At 46.2% G+C, this 19,385-nt stretch overlaps 1 protein-coding gene across 1 annotated transcript in view; it reads left to right on the top strand.

Annotated features, from left to right (window-relative positions):
• LOC143924670 (cytochrome P450 2K1-like) overlaps nt 1-19,385 on the top strand; it is a 190,734-nt gene that overhangs the window by 112,616 nt on the left and 58,733 nt on the right. The window contains exon 6 of the mRNA XM_077449074.1: nt 17,744-17,893. Within this exon, the coding sequence (XP_077305200.1) occupies nt 17,744-17,893 (150 nt within the window). The remainder of the gene's footprint in view (nt 1-17,743; nt 17,894-19,385) is intronic.

The following is a 19,385-nucleotide window of genomic DNA, read 5'->3' on the forward strand; positions in this document are numbered from 1 at the left end:
GGAACCCATGCAGCTGGGCCGGACCAGACTAACCCCCGAAGAACGTGCTAGACGAAGAACTCTGGGCTTGTGTCTTTATTGTGGGGGCAAGGGTCATTTTCGTGACTCCTGCTCGCTTCGTCCAGGAAACGCTCTGGCCTAATACATTTGGAAGGTGGGGTATTGGACCCAGAAACATCACCTTCTCGTCTTCTTCTTCCGGTGTTCCTCCATGTAGGCACTTCTCCCCAATCGGTCCTAGCATATCTGGACTCTGGGGCTGCCGGCAATTTTATGGACTGTAGAACTGCTTCTTCTATGAAGCTTACCCTTTCTCCCCTCGCTACTCCACTGGTAGTCTCGGCAATTGATGGCACTGTGCTCCCAGGGGGCCCTATCCATTTCCAGACGCTACCTATTAGGATGTCAGTAGGAATTCTCCACCAGGATTGGATCTCCTTCCTCATCCTACCCAAGGCCTCTACCCCCATTGTATTGTGCCTTCCTTGGCTACAGCTCCACTCGCCATATTTGGACTGGGTCTCTGGGCAGATCCTGGCTTGGGGTCCTTCGTGTTTCTCATCCTGTCTTCCCAAGGTGACCCCCAAGAGGAAATTTCCCATTGCTACCACATCTGTATCATCTGATCTTCCCGCGGCATACAGCGATTTCCGGGATGTGTTCTGTAAGAAGTCTGCTGAGGTGCTTCCTCCCCATAGATCTTTTGACTGTGCTATTGACCTTGTCCCTGGAGCAACCCTGCCCAGGGGTCGTACCTACCCTTTGTCCATTCCAGAGACCCAGGCCATGTCTGAGTATGTCGCCGAGAATCTGGAGAGAGGTTTCATCCGGAAATCCTCATCGCCTGCAGGAGCAGGGTTCTTTTTCGTTGCCAAAAAGGATGGTACCCTCAGACCCTGCATCGACTATAGAGGTTTAAACGCTGTGACTATTAAAAACCGATACCCCTTACCTCTAATATCTGAGCTATTTGACAGGTTGAAGGGGGCTTCCATTTTCACTAATTTGGATCTCAGAGGTGCATACAATCTCATTCGAATACGGGAAGGTGACGAATGGAAGACCGCGTTTAACACTAGGGACGGGCATTACGAATACCTGGTTATGCCTTTTGGTTTGTGTAATGCTCCAGCTGTGTTCCAGAACTTTGCCAATTGTCATTTGTCAATGAAATATTCAGGGATCTACTGTACCAGTTTGTCGTCATCTATCTGGATGATATTCTCTTCTTTCCCGAAAATGGATCCCGGAAAGGTCTCAGCGATTACCAACTGGCCCCTTCCCGCTAGCCTCAAGGCCACACAGTGCTTTCTTGGCTTCACAAATTTTTATAGGCAGTTCATAAGAAATTACTCTTCCATTGCTGTGCCTATTATCGCTTTGACCAAGAAGGGTGCGAATGCCAAAGACTGGCCTCCCGAGGCTGTCTCTGCATTTCACGATCTGAAAGCCTTTGTCTCTGGACCCCTCTTGAGGAGACCAAATCCTGAGGACCCATTTTTTTTTATTGAAGTAGACGCTTCTTCGATGGGTGTGGGAGCTGTGCTTCTTCAGGACTTTGAGAAGAAACGTCAACCATGTGCATTATTCTCTAATTCTTAGGGGGCATGGCCGGCGCGTGACCAAGATGGCTGCGTGAGGAGACTGTTCTTCACCCAGATGGCGTATACAGCTACATTTCAGCGATCCCAAACCGTTTTTCCTGCTTCTAGCAACCTGGGGGAACACCCGCTCTATCTCCTGAGATGTCGCTTAAGCGAAAAGACAGTCGGCTTCCCCGCAAACTGACGGCATATATGTATCAGCCGTCCGCGCGGAAGAAGCAAGATGCCGCCGGCACGGACTCACAGATTACACAGGCTGAGGCCGCATCTCGTCCGGACGAAGGGGGAGCTTACCGCCTCACAACGGACCCTCTGATAAGCAGGGAAGGACCTTCTTTCTCACCCCCGGGGACACCCACAGCCCAAAGCCCAGCTAAGGCTAAAATGCGCCTAGAAAACACGGGGCCGGCCCAGTGCATGGCTCAGAATAGTGGGATTCCTCAGGCCTACCCTCAGCAGCACCAACAGCCTGATGCCATTGCAGCATTTCCTACCACTGGACAGGCTGTAATAGACTCTACCTTGAAGGACATGCTCATGTCTCTTAGGAGCTCATTGCAATCTGATATGCTCTCCCTCATGAATAGTTTTGGCAACAAACTAGGAGCAATGGATGACAGGATCACACAAATAGAGGTTACTGTAGGTGATATCACGGGCACATGATATTATTGATACTCAGGAGGCACAATCTCAGGATATTGTTTGGATAAAAGACAAAATGGCGGATTTAAAAGACAGGGCCAGATGTAATAACTTTAAAATCAGAGGGATTCCAGAATCTGTCCAAAATACTGAGCTACCTGCCTTTGCTAAAGGTCTCATCAAAACGGTGCTTCCTGAGGCAAAAAATATTGAGCTTGTCATTGATCGCATTCACAGGTTACCTAAACCCGCATTCCGGATGCAGTACCTAGAGATGTCATCCTAAGGGTGCACTTTTATCACATCAAGGAGCAGTTTATGCACAAAATGATGGGGATGGAATCACTGCCAGACCCGTACTCTCATCTTCAAATCTATGCTGACCTCTCACAGCATACCCTGAGTAGACGAAGACAACTTAACACGATAACTAAAGCTCTCCGTAACCATCAGCTCCAATACCAATGGATAGCGCCAGCCAAATTGTCCATCCATCGTGAAGGGAGAAAACACTTAGTAACGTCTCTGCAACAAGGTTTGCACCTACTACAAGATGGGACATTATCCCTGCTCCCCCCGATGCAGCACCCATGGACCAAAGTAATACAGGCTCTCTCTCAGCCCAACCTCTGCCCCCATGGAGCCAGAAAAATGCCTCCTCTAGATATTTGGTTTGGGACCATGCATTACAACTGCCGTTTGGCATTGCCATCTGCTCACACCCGGTCTTAAGACTCGTTACCCCTGTTTAGTGTTTCTACGGGCTGAGGCGCCAAGGTAGATCCTCATTCGAAACACTTATTACAGCTTACGGTCAAATACCACAAAGCTTTACGAGCTACATCAACTTACTGACATTGCTGCTTTTTGGACCGTTAAGCTACGATTGTGTGTTTTTGTATTTTTTCTTTTTTGTTTTTGTTCTTCCCCTACACTCTTCCCCTCCCCATTTTTCTTCCTTCCCCACCTGTTTCTCTGCCTTACACAGCACTCCGAGAGCCTCAACATACTTGACTGAATGTACCTATTCTGGATCTACCCCTGCCTCTACTACAAGCTCACCAGCACAGTTCCTACACCTCTTGTTGTCCACCTTCAAAGCTCACTCATTCTGACAGCTGAACCATCGTTCATCACTCACTGAAGTCCCGGTCTCCTCTAGCCCAACGCCTTACCAGGTAATACCTTTCTCATTTCTTTGACACTCCTGCACTCCACATGCCTATCACCATTGTCACAATCAATGCAAAGGGGCTAAATCACCCGGCGAAGAGAAGATCTTTGTGGGCACTGGCCAAACATACCAAATGTGAAATTATATGCGCACAGGAAACGCATTTTCAAGATAGTAACCCCCCTACATGCACCAATAGAGACTTCAGTAATATCTTCACAGCTAATGCAAACAAGAAAAAGAAAGGAGTGCTTATTGCTTTCAAAAATTCTCTGGCGTTTCAACTTGTTCAGTGCACCAAAGACCCTGATGGCCGTTACATAATTCTATCTTGTATCATCAATGGGGCTCCTTATACTTTTGTTAATGTCTACGCACCCAATACCCATCAAGCTCGTTTTTTTACGCAAATTGTACAAAAAAGTAGAAACAAAAAAACAAGGCGCTACAATATGGTGTGGAGACTTTAATAGCACCCCTGATCCTGATCTTGATTCATCCTTCCAGCCCAGGCGAAGTAGGCTGGCACTGAATCCTCTGCTGAGTAAGCTACGACTTCTGGATATTTGGAGATGTCAATACGCAGATGTCCATCCATCGTGAAGGGAGAAAACACGTAGTAACATCTCTGCAACAAGATTTGCACCTACTACAAAGATGGGACATTATCCCTGCTCCCCCCGATGCAGCACCCATGGACCAAAGTAATACAGGCTCTCTCTCAGCCCAACCTCTGCCCCCATGGAGCCAGAAAAATGCCTCCTCTAGATATTTGGTTTGGGACCATGCATTACAACTGCCGTTTGGCATTGCCATCTGCTCACACCCGGTCTTAAGACTCGTTACCCCTGTTTAGTGTTTCTACGGGCTGAGGCGCCAAGGTAGATCCTCATTCGAAACACTTATTACAGCTTACGGTCAAATACCACAAAGCTTTACGAGCTACATCAACTTACTGACATTGCTGCTTTTTGGACCGTTAAGCTACGATTGTGTGTTTTTGTATTTTTTCTATCTATCTTGTATCATCAATGGGGCTCCTTATACTTTTGTTAATGTCTACGCACCCAATACCCATCAAGCTCGTTTTTTTACGCAAATTATACAAAAAAGTTGAAACAAAAAAACAAGGCGCTACAATATGGTGTGGAGACTTTAATAGCACCCCTGATCCTGATCTTGATTCATCCTTCCAGCCCAGGCGAAGTAGGCTGGCACTGAATCCTCTGCTGAGTAAGCTACGACTTCTGGATATTTGGAGATGTCAATACGCAGATGAGAGGGACTATACATACTTCTCCCCAGGACGTAACTCCTATTCCCGCATCGACCTCTTTTTGACAGACCCCTGGACTCTTCAAAACGTATCCTCCTCTACCATACACTTGACTACATGGTCAGACCACTCCCACATCAGCATAACCCTGGAAGACAATATCAGGCATTCTCCAGTGTATCTTTGGAGAATGAATACCAGAATTTTACAATCTGAACCCTATGCTCTTACACTGAAAGACGAATTGGAGGCCTTCTTTGTCCACAACAAAGACTCTGTTGCAGATCCCCATATTCTATGGGCCTCGCATAAAGCATTTATGCAGGGACTTTTCATTTAACTTGGAGCTAAGGACAGTAGGCGAAGGAGGCAGCAGATGGACGCACTTCTCATGCGCATCCAAAATACTGATTTACTTAATAAATCCCAACCCACCCAAGCACTTAAATATGAATTAATATCATTAAGACTAGAACTTAGGGCTCTTCTACTAGAAAAACATGACCATATTCAAAGGAGGCACAAAATGAAATTTTACGCTGCAGGTAATAAATCTGGCAAACTACTCTCCCACCAGATTAAAGGTCCTATTACTAGACGTCCCATTCCTTATATCCAACATCCTGACTCTAACTCCAAACTACAAAATCCACAGGACATCGCTAATGCCTTTAGCACATACTATGGCAAGCTATACAGCTTGAAAAACGCTCCTGACCAAACCCAACCCACTTTGCAGATACAAGCATTCTTAGACTCAGTGAAACTCCCCAGCCTGTCTCTACAACAGCTGGAGGAACTAAATGCCCCTTTCACACAAACAGAAATTCAATCCGCTATCCTAACGCTACCCAATGGTAAAACACCAGGCCCTGAAGGTTTTGTGGGAGAGTATTATAAACAATTCAGCTCTATTCTCACTGAGCACATGACACCGCTGTTCAACTCTGCTGCCTCCTCTGCCTCTTTTCCTCAAGAGATGCTGAAAGCCTTAATAGTGACTATACCGAAGCCAGGGAAGGAACCAAACTTAACTCAAAACTTCCGCCCTATTTCACTATTGAATCATGACTCTATGCTAAAGTTATAGCAAAAAGATTGAACAACGTCTTGCCAATGCTGATACATCCTGACCAATAGGGATTTGTTAAGGGGCGCCAAACCTCGGATACTACACGACAGATGATCAACCTTATCCACCACGCAGTGGCCCATCGAACGCCTTCTCTGCTTCTTTCGTTGGATGCAGAGAAGGCGTTTCATAGGGTTCACTGGCACTACTTAAAATTGACCTTAGAGAAATTTGGATTTCAAGACCATATTCTTTCAGCTATTCTAGCCCTTTATTCTAACCCTTCGGCCCAAGTCTATTGCTCGTCCATGCTATCAACGCCATTACACATCACGAACGGCACTCGCCAAGGATGCCCCTTGTCGCCCCTGATCTTTGACCTACTGATCGAACCCCTGGCTGCTAAAATTAGATCCCACCCCACCATTTTTGGTATCAACATTGGCAACACTGATCACAAAATCAGCCTTTTTGCTGATGATGTTATCTTCTCTATAACTCAACCCACAACTTCCCTGGCTTCGGTACAACAAATACTTGATGAATTCAGTCTTGTTTCATATTACAAAGTGAATGTTTCTAAATCTTATGTACTCCCCTTGCTCTTACCGGAACATCAATCTCTGTTCCTAAAAAAACGTTACCAATATGCATGGTCTACAGATTCTCTGAACTACTTAGGTATCACTCTCACTTCTCGCCCTAAAGATCTATTCAAAACCAACTTTGTCCCTTTTCTCAATCAACTCTCACCAGAACTAGATAAAATGTCCAAACTGATGCTCACAAGTTCGGGTAGACTAGCAGCGTTTAAAATGATCCATCTTCCCCAACTGTTGTATTTATTTAGGGCAATACCAATCCCCATACCTTCAACCTTCCACACGCAAATCCAAACACTCCTCAGAAAATTTGTGTGGCAGGGAAAAAGGGTTAGAATAGCACACAACACCCTCATGAAACACAAACAGGTGGGAGGTATGGGCTATATTAATATTAAAGACTATTACAACGCGGCTATACTGGCTTAAATTAGAGCCTGGTTCAATCCTGATCCTTCCAATCAGTGGCGCTCCATAGAATCCTGCCAAATACCTGGTAAAAACCTGGGAATGTGGCTCCTGTCAGCACCTAAACTGAGGGCGAATTGTACCCACCTTTCCCCACCCATAATAGCATCAGTGTTAGCGTTTTACTACTTGGTCGAACACACAAAATCGAACATCACCAATTGTAAAATTCCCCTCCCAATTGATACTATCGGTTTACTAATCTCTGATCTGCATCTTCACTCTTGGAAAAACAATGGGATTACACATGTAGCAGACCTTTATGACTCTGGACTCCTAAAATCCTTTGCTTCTCTAGGAATTTAATCTTCCCCCCCGCGACTACTTTAAATACTTTCAAATAACCCACTGCCTACTACAAAATCCCCATCTCCATGTAAGTATTCCAAAGACAACTTGGCAATACATCACGGGTAATAATGTTACAGCCAAGGGTATCCCTCTGTTTTATGCCACACTTAATGATAAAACGACCTTTTCTAAACTACCCCCTATGGTGAAATGGGAACAAGACACTGGTACTTCATATTCATCACAACAATGGTCACTCACCATACGAGCTGTCTATTCTGCAACCAAATCGGCTAATCTTTGGGAACTCACATATAAAATTAATCTTAGATGGTACCTCACCCCAACCCTTCTACACAAATACTTTGAGAACGCAATCTCTACCTGTTGGGGACAATGTGGCCTCCCAGAAACCCTCTGGTCCTGCCCCAAACTGGTCCCCTTCTGGACAGACATATTCAATCTCATATCGGAAGTCACCCACATTGTTACCCCAACTGATCCCGCTCTAGCTCTATTCAACATTGGCATTGCACAATTCCCACATAGACTTAGGTGCATAGTAACACACATTTGCTTAGCAGCAAGATTGACCTTGACCCGAAATTGGAAATCCCCTGACACGCTTTCCTGTGCTGAAGTTGTGAGAACAACACATCTACACGGAATGTATGAGTGCATGCACGCCACTGCTGAGGGTCACCTACCCAGAACCATGAAACTATGGGAAGCATGGTTAAAATGGTTTGACAACTCCCATCCCTTACTTGTCTAATACTCATGATCCAACATGGGCTCACATACCCGCTCTCTTACCCCTTCATCTCTCACCTCCCCAAGCCCACCTTTTTCCCATCTCCCCTCTCCCCCCCCCCCCCCCCCCCTCCCAAACTGTTTTTGTTTTTGTTTCTGCTTTTTGTCTTCTTACCCGCTACCATAATCGTACTCCAATACACTCACTACTTACCCGGATCCAGGTACACATGAGATAGCTATTATCTGTTCTTGTATTTGCTCCATCCTGAGAAATTTGAACGTTATATATGTTTTTTTTCTTAAAGTTGGTTATATTTGACTCAAATTGTTTAACTTTACTCTCAGGGAAAACTTTAGCAATGCCCTTTTATTCTTATGCTGATCTGAGGCTGATCCTCGACCCAGTACACAGCAAGATCCCATTTGGGGTGTCTGGAAAGAGGATATTCCCTGAGTACTGATGTTCATTCTCTTTACTGTTATAATTTTACATTACAAGCAGTCCTACATTAATTTGTTCAGTTTCTGGACCCATCGTGGATCGTATCACTAATGACTGTAATATTGGTACTACGCTTGTCTTTATTTTGCTCTTTTGTTTCTTGTATTACTACAAATTTCAATAAAAATCATTGAATACCAAAAAAATTCTCAGGCAGAGAGAAATTATGCCATTGGTGATCGGGAAATTCTCAAAATTAAATTGGCGTTGGAGGAGTGGCGTCATCTCTTGGAAGGTTCCCCTCACTCCATAACGATCTTTACTGATCATAAGAATCTACAGTACCTACAGAATGCTAAACGTTTGAACCCCAGACAGGCCAGGTGGAGTCTCTTCTTTTCCTGTTTTAAATTCACGATTACGTACAAACCTGGTTCCTGCAACGGTCGAGCTGATGCGCTCTCTAGGTCATTTGACACTTTGGACGAGGAGTCCAACCCTGATTCCCAGCCGATCATTCCTACCTCATGCATTGTTGCCCATTCTACCACCCTGGAATCAAAAATTCCTCCTGGTAGGACCTTTGTTCCCACAGAGCTAAGAACTAAGATCCTTCGTTGGGGACATGATTCCAAGGTGGCAGATCATGCTGGGTTCCTCCGATCCTTACTGCTCATCAGTCATCACTACTGGTGGCCTAATCTCCGCTCAGATGTTAACCACTTCCCACCCGGCCAATGCACATATACGGCCGGGTTTGAGCCATCTACTTCTGATAGGACATTCAGGAACGTCCTTTAGAAGGAGCGGGATCGCGCGCGCGTGCCCGCGCAGCGGCGCGATCCCGATGTGCTCGTGTCACCCGGACACGGCGCATCTCAGATCGGCAGGAGGGCTCTGTGATTGGCCCTCCTGATCACATGACGGCCGTGTCCAATCACGGCCGTCATGTGATGTAAACAAACAGCCGGTTGCTAGGCAATCGGCTCCTCCTCTCCTCATACAGAAGTCATCGATGAGGAGAGGAGAGCAGATCGCTGCAGCCGCATGATGATCAGTGAGTATGAGATGTTTTTTACAGCTTTTTTACTCACTGATCATCAGTCTAGTGTAAACACACAACACACCACACAGTATAAACACAATGTCCCCACATATGTCCCCAAAACACACATGTCCCCAAAACATACATGTCCCCAAATAATAAAAACACATGTGCCTAATAATAAAAACATGTCCCCCACATATGTCCCACTAAAATCACATGTCCCAATGATTATCTGCACACATATGTACGTGATCACCTGCACACATATGTACATGATCATTTGGGTGCATATGTCCGTGATCACACAAACCAATTATTATACACTTAACGGAATTTTTTTTACCAAAAACATGTAGCAGAATACATTTTGGCTTAAATTTATGACAAAATTTGATTTTATTGGATTTCTTTTAAAATAGAAAAAATAAAATATTTTTTTTTTTTTCAAATTTCCGCTTTTTTGCGCTTATATCGCAAAAAATAAAAAACGGAATCGTGAATAAATAACACCAAAATAAAGCTCTATTTGTGCGAACAAAATGATAAAAATTTCATTTGGGTGCAGTGTAGCATGACCGCGCAATTGTCACTGAAAGCGCTAGAGCGATGAAAGCTGAAAATTGGGCTGGGAAGGAAGGGGGCGAAAGTGCCCTGTATTGAAGTGGTTAAAGACTATGTTAAGGCTTGTCACGTCTGTGCTCAGTCTAAATCTTCCACTCAAGCCCCTGCTGGTCTTCTCATGCCCTTGCCCATTCCTAAGGAGCCCTGGTCTCATATCGCCATGGATTTTATCACTGATCTTCCACTGTCGGAGAATAATACGGCCATTTGGGTAGTAATCGACCGGTTCTCCAAGATGGCTCATTTTGTTCCTCTTCCTGGTCTCCCTTCTGCCCCTGCCTTGGTTCCCATTTTTGTACGGGAGATTTTCCGCCTTCATGGTGTTCCTTCTCATGTCGTTTCGGACAGGGGTGTGCAGTTTACTTCTCGTTTTTGAAGAGCCTTTTGCAAATCCCTCGACATTACCTTGGATTTGACCTCTTCTTATCATCCCCAATCCAATGGCCGGACTGAGAGAGTTAATCAGGAGTTGGAGGTCTTTCTCCGTACCTTGGTCTCTGCCCATCATGATGATTGGGCATCACTATTACCGTGGGCTGAGTTCTCCCACAATAATCATGTCAACGTCAGTTCTCAGAAAACACCCTTTGTCACTGTTTATGAAAGACATCCTCAGCTTCCTCTTCCTATGACTTGTTCTTCTGACATTCCAGCTTTGGCCACTGTTCAGGAATCATTCAATTCCATGTGGGCTGACGTTCATGATTCCCTCCAGAAAGCTGCCAACAAATTCAAGAGTTTTGCTGACCGTCGCAGGCGTAAGCCACCTTCTCTTCAACCAGGAGACAAAGTCTGGCTCTCCACCAGAAACATCAAACTCTGGGTTCCTTCTCTCAAATTTGCCCCAAGATTCATTGGTCCATACACCATAATTTCTAAACTGAATCTGGTTTGTTTCAAGCTCCAGATTCCCAAAAGCCTCAAAATCTCTAACTCCTTCCATGTTGCCCTTCTGAAGCCTTTAGTCCTCAATAAGTTTTCTTGTCCTCTCTCTACCATAGCACCGGTCTCTGAGGATGATCAGGAGTACGAGGTTAGCCAAATTTTGGATTCCCGACTCTGTAGAGGCATTCTCCAGTACCTTGTGCACTGGAAAGGTTTTGGTCCTGAGGAGAGGTCGTGGATTTCAGCTTCCGAGGTCTTTGCACCTCGCCTGTTGAGGAAGTTTCATTTGAAGTTCCCCTCTAAACCTGGTCCCAGGCGGGGAAGGGGGAGGCCTTGTAAGAGGGGGGGGGGGTACTGTCATGGTTATGCAATAGAGTTCGTCTGCTTACCTGTCTCCATGTGTTCATTTCTAGAGACCAGCCGACCCTCACCTGACTGCTTTTATAATCCATCCTCTGGCATGGCTCCACCCTAGCTCCTATCAGACAACTCTATATTAACGTGTGCACTGCAAGCCAATCCTGCTGATCAACCTTTGTGTGTTAGCTTCCTGTTACCTGCCGTGTGCTCTTCTACTGTTTTCCGTTACCGACTTTGGCGTGTCCTTGACTATCCCTGTTTGCCTGTGATCCTGACCTTTTGGCGTGTCCCCGACTATTCTTGTCTGCTTGTGGCCCCGACCTTGGCTTTGTCCCTCACCATCCCTATACTCTTGTTGCCTACTGTGGGTGTGAGCTGGGGGACCCTGGGGGACCCTGGGGGACGCGACCTGGAGCCAGTTGCAGCCAAGTCCATCCTCACCACTCGAGGCTCTGGTGAACACCTGCTGGCTCTTAGACTCTGCGCCCCAGGGAATCTTACACTCTAACCCCGGTGGGATCCATCTTGGCGTTCTGGCGGCCCTGCCTTCCTATTACCTTGACCCCCATCCGCAGCAGTCAGCCGTAGGGTCCACAACCTTGCGGTGAACTCCTAATCCCTACGGTGTGCATCTGTCACCTGGGCTCTAGGTGACCTGACAATTATTTACTAGACATGTGCATTCGTTTTCATCCGAATGCATTTTCGCCCGAATTTCAGCTATTTTCGTTTTCGTTTTGACAAACGATAACGAAAGCACAAAATCCGAAAAACGAAAGATCCAACATAAATAAATGCTTTATTTTCGTTTTCATTGTTACAACAGTTCGATATAGAATAGGAGATTCGACATGACTCTGACAACAATGTGTCTATAGAACCTGTGGTCGAATGTGCCTAACCTTACCTCTATTAGTCCAAGATTATATAGAGAAAATATTCGACAGAGAAAAGATTTGATGGAGAGAAAAGATTCTGCAAGTTACTGTCCTAAAAAGTGTTTGGGGACCCGGGTCCTGCCCCAGGGGACATGTATCAATGCAAAAAAAAGTTTTAAAAACGGCCGTTTTTTCGGGAGCAGTGATTTTAATAATGATTAAAGTGAAACAATAAAAGTGTAATATTCCTTTAAATTTCGTAGGGGGGGGTTGTCTATAGTATGCCTGTGAAGGGGCGCATGTTTCCCGTGCTTAGAACTGTCCCTGCACAAAGTGTCATTTATGCAGGAAAAAAAGTCCTTTAAAATCACTCGCAGCTATTATGAATTGTCGGCTCCGTAATACAGAGAACACTCATTGAAAGTCATTGATAAAAAAATAAATAAATAAATTTAAAAAAAAGCGTGGGGGTCCCCCAAATTCAATTACCAGGCCCTTCAGGTCTGGTATGGATATTAAGGGGAACCCTGCCTCAAATTTAAGAAAAAATTTTACGTGGGGTTCCCCCTAAATATCCATAACCAGACCCTTCAGGTCTGGTATGGATATTAAGGGGAACCCCGCGTCAAATTAAAAAAAAAATTGACGTGGGGTTCCCCCTAAAAATCCATACCAGACCCTTTATCCGAGCACGCAACCTGGCAGGCCGCAGGAAAAGAGGGGGGGACGAGAGAGCGGCCCCCCCTCCCTCCTGAACCGTACCAGGCCACATGCCCTCAACATTGGGAGGATGCTTTGGGGGTCTGTGACCCCTCAAAGCACCTTGTCCCCATGTTGATGAGGACAAGGGCCTCATCCCCACAACCCTGGCCGGTGGTTGTGGAGGTCTGCGGGCGGGGGGCTTATCAGAATCTGGAAGCCCCCTTTAACAAGGGGACCCCCAGATCCCGGCCCCCCCCTGTTTGAAATGGTAAGGGGGTACAAAAGTACCCCTACCATTTCACAAAGAAAGTGTAAAAAATGGTTAAATAAAACAAACACACTTTTGAAAAATTCCTTTATTAAAAATAAAAAAATAAAAAAAAGATTCCAGCGGCGGTAATCCACTCTTGCTATCCAGCGACGGACGGTCATCTCTCCAGTGATGGCTCATCTCATCCAGCGCAGCGAATACATCCTTCTTCTGTCTCCGCAGAGGAGACACTGCAGGCATTCCGGCGGCTGACGTTTCTTATATACGGAGGGCGGGGCCACCCGTCACCTGACCCCGCCCCCCTCTGACGCAAGGGGAAACCTGGGGTTCCCTGTGACCAGTGGCGGCTGGTGAAGTTTTTGGATGGGGGGGGCGCCAGACCCCCACCCATCATGACCCCGCCCATCATTTTGGCCCCTCCCACTTCTCATAAAATACGCCCCTTATGTAATCTGAAAAAAAAATTGGCGTGGGTTCCCCCCTCGAGGGCATACCAGGCCCTTAGGTCTGGTATGGATTCCAAGGGGAACCCCCTACGCCGAAAAAACGGCGTGGGGGTCCCCCCAGATCCACACCAGACCCTTATCCGAGCACGCTACCCGGCCGGCCAGGAAAGGGGGTGGGGACGAGCGGGCGCCCCCGCCCCTCCTGAGCCGTACCAGGCCGTTGGTTGTCGGGGTCTGCGGGTGGGGAGCTTATCGGAATCCGGGAGCCCCCTTTAATAAGAGGGCCCCGGATACCGGCCCCCCACCCTATGTGAATGAGTATGGGGTACAATGTACCCCTACCCATTCACCTGTGAAAAAAAAGTACAAAAAAACACAACACAGGGTTAAAATATTTTATTGCACAGCTCCGGGGGTCTTCCGTCTTCGGGGGTCTTCTCGCCGGACTCCTCCGCTATCTTCTTGTAGCTCTTTTGCTAGCGGAGGAGCCCGGCTTTCTTCCTCGCCGCCGGCCTCTTCTCCCGACTTCGGGGGTCTTGTCCCCCTCTTCGGTTCTTCTGCCGGGCCACCGCGCCTTCTTATAGCTCTTTTACAGGCGGTGGCCCGGTCTTCTGTCGCCGCCGCCGCCGCCGCCCGTTCTTCTTCTTCTTCTTCTTCTCCTTCTTCTCCAGGAGATGTTGCCTCGACGATCTCCCTGGCCGGAATGCCAGGGACGCGCTGCGCTGCCACTTATATAGGGACAATGGGGCGGTGTCACATGGGTTGATGTCACATGGGTTGGTCACATGGGTTGATGTCACATGGCGACTGTGACATCAACCCATGTGACCAACCCATGTGACATCAACCCATGTGACACCGCCCCATTGTCCCTATATAAGTGGCAGCGCAGCGCGTCCCTGGCATTCCGGCCAGGGAGATCGTCGAGGCAACATCTCCTGGAGAAGAAGAAGAAGAAGAAGAACGGGCGGCGGCGATAGAAGACCGGGCCACCGCCTGTAAAAGAGCTATAAGAAGGCGCGGTGGCCCGGCAGAAGAACCGAAGAGGGGGACAAGACCCCCGAAGTCGGAAGAAGAGGCCGGCGGCGAGGAAGAAAGCCGGGCTCCTCCGCTAGCAAAAGAGCTACAAGAAGATAGCGGAGGAGTCCGGCGAGAAGACCCCCGAAGACGGAAGACCCCCGGAGCTGTGCAATAAAATATTTTAACCCTGTGTTGTGTTTTTTTTTGTACTTTTTTTCACAGGTGAATGGGTAGGGGTACATTGTACCCCATACTCATTCACATAGGGTGGGGGGGCCGGTATCCGGGGCCCCCTTATTAAAGGGGGCTCCCGGATTCCGATAAGCTCCCCACCCGCAGACCCCGACAACCAACGGCCAGGGTTGTCGGGAAGAGGCCCTTGTCCTCATCAACATGGGGACATGGTGCTTTGGGGTGGGGGGGGCGCACGCCCCCCCTCCCCCAAGGCACCCCCCCATGTTGAGGGCACGCGGCCTGGTACGGCTCAGGAGGGGAGGGCCGCCAGCTCGTCCCCACCCCCTTTCCTGGCCGGCCGGGTAGCGTGCTCGGATAAGGGTCTGGTGTGGATCTGGGGGGGACCCCCATGCCGTTTTTTCGGCGTAGGGGGTTCCCCTTGGAATCCATACCAGACCCAAGGGCCTGGTATGCTCTCGGAGGGGGAACCCACGTCAAATTTTTTTTCAGAAATTTGCCGTGGAGTTCCCCCTTCAGAGCTCATTCTCTGATTGGCCACGGCAAAAGTCGCCTGGCCTGGGGAAACCTTTCTGGCTGTGAAAGCTTTTTGCATTCATTCAGCTAAATGCATGAACATTCTCAACAAAGTAGAAACTAGAAAGCCTTTATGCGGTGACTCACCTGTCTCACTGTCTGGCAGCTCCGCTCGGGCTAAGGAACGGAGCTGCCGACGTCACTTCCGGGTTTTGTGAAGCAGTCGAAAGCCGGAAGTGACTGCCTGTCTAAGAATGACAATGCTCCCGCCTGTAGAATCACAGTGATTTTACAGGCGGAAGCTAGTCGGCGTTCTGCAGTGCGCCGCAAGGCGGGTTTTTAACCCGCAAATGAAGCGCCATGGATGCAATCTTGTGATTGCATCGACGTGGCGCTGCTCATAGTGCACTGTGACCGGCGCCACAGTACACTATGTCAAATTGTTAAATGACATTTTTATTTTTTTTTAAATGTCTTAAAGGGCCCATTTTTTATTTTTTTTTTTACTTTTTTTTTTTTTTACACCTAGGGAGAGGGGGGGCGGCGCCCGGGTGCCCCCTATGGGCGGGCCACCACTGCCTGTGACGTATGGGTGACCCCCCACCCCTCTGATGTAACACAGGCAGGTTTCCGTTACATCAGAGGGGGGCGGGGTCACCCATACGTCACGGGAAACCCCGGGTTTCCCCTTGCGTCAGCGGGGGGCGGGGTCAGGTGACGGGTGGCCCCGCCCTCCGTATATAAGAAACGTCAGCCGCCGGAATGCCTGCAGTGTCTCCTCCACGGAGACAGAAGAAGGATGGAGAATTCGCTGCGCTGGATGAGATGAGACATCGCTGGAGAGATGACCGTCCGTCGCTGGATAGCAAGAGTGGATTACCGCCGCTGGAATCTTTTTTTTATTTTTAATAAAGGAATTTTTCAAAAGTGTGTTTGTTTTATTTAACCATTTTTTACACTTTCTTTGTGAAATGGTAGGGGTACTTTTGTACCCCCTTACCATTTCAAACAGGGGGGGGGCAGGATCTGGGGGTCCCCTTGTTAAAGGGGGCTTCCAGATTCTGACAAGCCCCCTGCCCGCAGACCTCCACAACCACCGGCCAGGGTTGTGGGGATGAGGCCCTTGTCCTCATCAACATGGGGACAAGGTGCTTTGAGGGGTCACAGACCCCCAAAGCATCCTCCCAATGTTGAGGGCATGTGGCCTGGTACGGTTCAGGAGGGAGGGGGGGGCCGCTCTCAGGTCCATACCAGACCTGAAGGGTCTGGTTATGGATATTTAGGGGGAACCCCACGTCAAATTTTTTCTTAAATTTGAGGCAGGGTTCCCCTTAATATCCATACCAGACCTGAAGGGCCTGGTAATTGAATTTGGGGGACCCCCACGCTTTTTTTTAAATTAATTAATTAATTTTTTTATCAATGACTTTCAATGAGTGTTCTCTGTATTACAGAGCCGACAATTCATAATAGCTGCGAGTGATTTTAAAGGACTTTTTTTCCTGCATAAATGACACTTTGTGCAGGGACAGTTCTAAGCACCAGAAACATGAGCCCCTTCACAGGCATACTATAGACAACCCCCCCCTACGAAATTTAAAGGAATATTACACTTTTATTGTTTCACTTTAATCATTATTAAAATAACTGCTCCCGAAAAAACGTCCGTTTTTAAAACTTTTTTTTGCATTGATACATGTCCCCTGGGGCAGGACCCGGGTCCCCAAACACTTTTTAGGACAGTAACTTGCAAATTAGCCTTTAAAATTAGCACTTTAGATTTTGAACGTTGGAGTCCCATAGACTTTAATAGGGTTCTAAAGTATGCTATATACTAGCTCAGTCGAATCTTCTTTATACATTCGACAGACACCATAAGCCTTCAAAGACAGATTCGACCGTAATTCATGTGGATTTTCGGACGAATGCAATTTTTGAACGAAAAACGAAATAAATAAAAACAAATTTCGGGAGTCACTAAATAAATTAAGTTTTCGGACGAAAACGAAATTCCGAAACGAAATATTTTGCTCTGCACATGTCTATTATTTACTGTGTGCTTTTAACTTTTTAAAGTTTTCTTTAGAAAATAAAACACAGAGAATAAACACAAGAAGCATTACTTACCATTGGTGAAATGTGTCCTTTGTGCTGCCGTATCCTTGTTGAGTAGAAATCTTCTTCCTCTGACACCCCCCACTGTAATTGTCTGGTGAGGTGGGGGTTAATAGAACAAAGTCACAGACATTTATCAAGAGTGTCCAACTGTCTTCACAATTTCTGCCGACCTCAGAGACAGTAATTACAGCTTCTATGTATGAAACAGTATCTTTGAGTGGAGGGGGCAGACCTTTCAATCATCATCCGCTCGTCTTCCATTAATAGATAAAGTTTCATTCATAGACTGAGGCTTTAAATAAAGACCACGTGTATTATAATAAACACTTGCTTACATGGTATTATGTGTATTTCAGGCATTGTGTTTAGTAATGGAGAACATTGGAAAGCCATTAGGAGGTTCACACTCTCAACTCTTCGAGACTTTGGAATGGGAAAGAAAACAATAGAAGCCAGGATACAAGATGAATTAATTCCTCTTATAGAAAATTTCAAGTCACACAATGGTAACGCGTTCTATTAAACAGAAACTGTTCAAAAAGTATGCATGTTATTTACATGGGAAAATGGCAATTCTTAGATGGCACCTGAACTGTGAAAGTTTTGCTATAAAAGGGAAGCAAAGGGCAAAGGTTTAATCCCGAGTATTGCCTTTGGTCTACCTGCAGCTGATTATGTTCCCAATACTGATGTGCCATTTCTTGTCCTGCGGTGTGTTTTCACGTGAGAATTGTAGTCATAGGTTCAATGCTTTAAATCTCATACAGCTGTACAACTCAAGGCACAGAAAGTTTTTAAGGGGAACCCCACACCAAAAAAAGCCAAACCCATACTTCTCTTTTAATCCGAATTGTTCCAAAAATGTGTAATTTGTTAGAAAATTTAAAAAACAAAACACATTTTAATAAAACTGAAACAAATCATCGAAATTAAATTTGGAACAAAACAAATCTATCTGAAATGAACCATTACAAATTTTTCCGTTCTGCACATGTCTAGAACCGAATTTATTTTTCCCTGAGAAGAGATTGTGTTTAATCACTTCTGGACCAAGCCTATTTTTGACAGTTGTCATTTACAAGTTAAAATAATTTTTTCAGACACACTAGGGAATAAAAGGAAGATAGTTGCAATACTTTATGTCACACTGTATTTGCGCAGCGATCTTACAAACGCAATATTTTTGAAAAAAATATACTTTTTTAAATTAAAAAATAAGAAAACAGTAAAGTTAGTCCAATTTTTTCTATATTGTGAAAGACAATGTTACAGCGAGTAACCTAAGATGTCATGTTTAAATTGTGCTTGCTCGTGGAATGGGGACAAACTTTGGCACTTAAAAATGTTTAAAGGAAATGTTTAAAAATTTCTACAGGTTACCAGTTTAGACAGAGGAGGTCCAGCACTAGAATTATTGCAGTGATACCTCACATGTGTGGTTTGAACACGTTTACATATGTGGGCGCGACTTGCGTATGCGTTCGCTTCTGCACGCAAGCTCGGAGGGACTGGGTGCTTTACATTTTTTTATTTTTTTTATTCACTTTTCATTTTTATTTTTACACTGTTATTCCTATTACAAGGAATGTAAACCTCCCTTGTAAAATAAATAAGCAGGACAGGTCCTCTTTAATGTGAGATCTGGGGTCAAAAAGACCTCAGATCTCACATCTACACTTAAAAGCAATAAAAAAATTGTCCCTTTAAGGCCAGAGGGCGGAAGTGACGTTTGATGTCGCTCCGGCCCTCACTCGACTTCCTGCTCTTTCATCACAACAATCGAATAGTTTCCGCCCCTGCCGGCAGGTCCAGTAAGCAGAGGAGATGACCGGGGGTGCAGGGGGAGCCGTAAATCACTGCTGAGACCACTTTTATGTGAAAGTGGACTGCCCACTGTTTAAAAAGGTACCGGGGTTATGGCAGCTATTTAACGTTGACGTAATGGCATATATATATATATATATATATATATATATATATATATATATATATATATAC

The sequence above is a fragment of the Lithobates pipiens genome, unplaced genomic scaffold (genome assembly GCF_037356315.1).
Source record: "Lithobates pipiens isolate NorthernLeopardFrog02 unplaced genomic scaffold, aLitPip1_a1.2 Scaffold_22, whole genome shotgun sequence".
NCBI classification, from domain to species: Eukaryota; Metazoa; Chordata; class Amphibia; order Anura; family Ranidae; genus Lithobates; species Lithobates pipiens.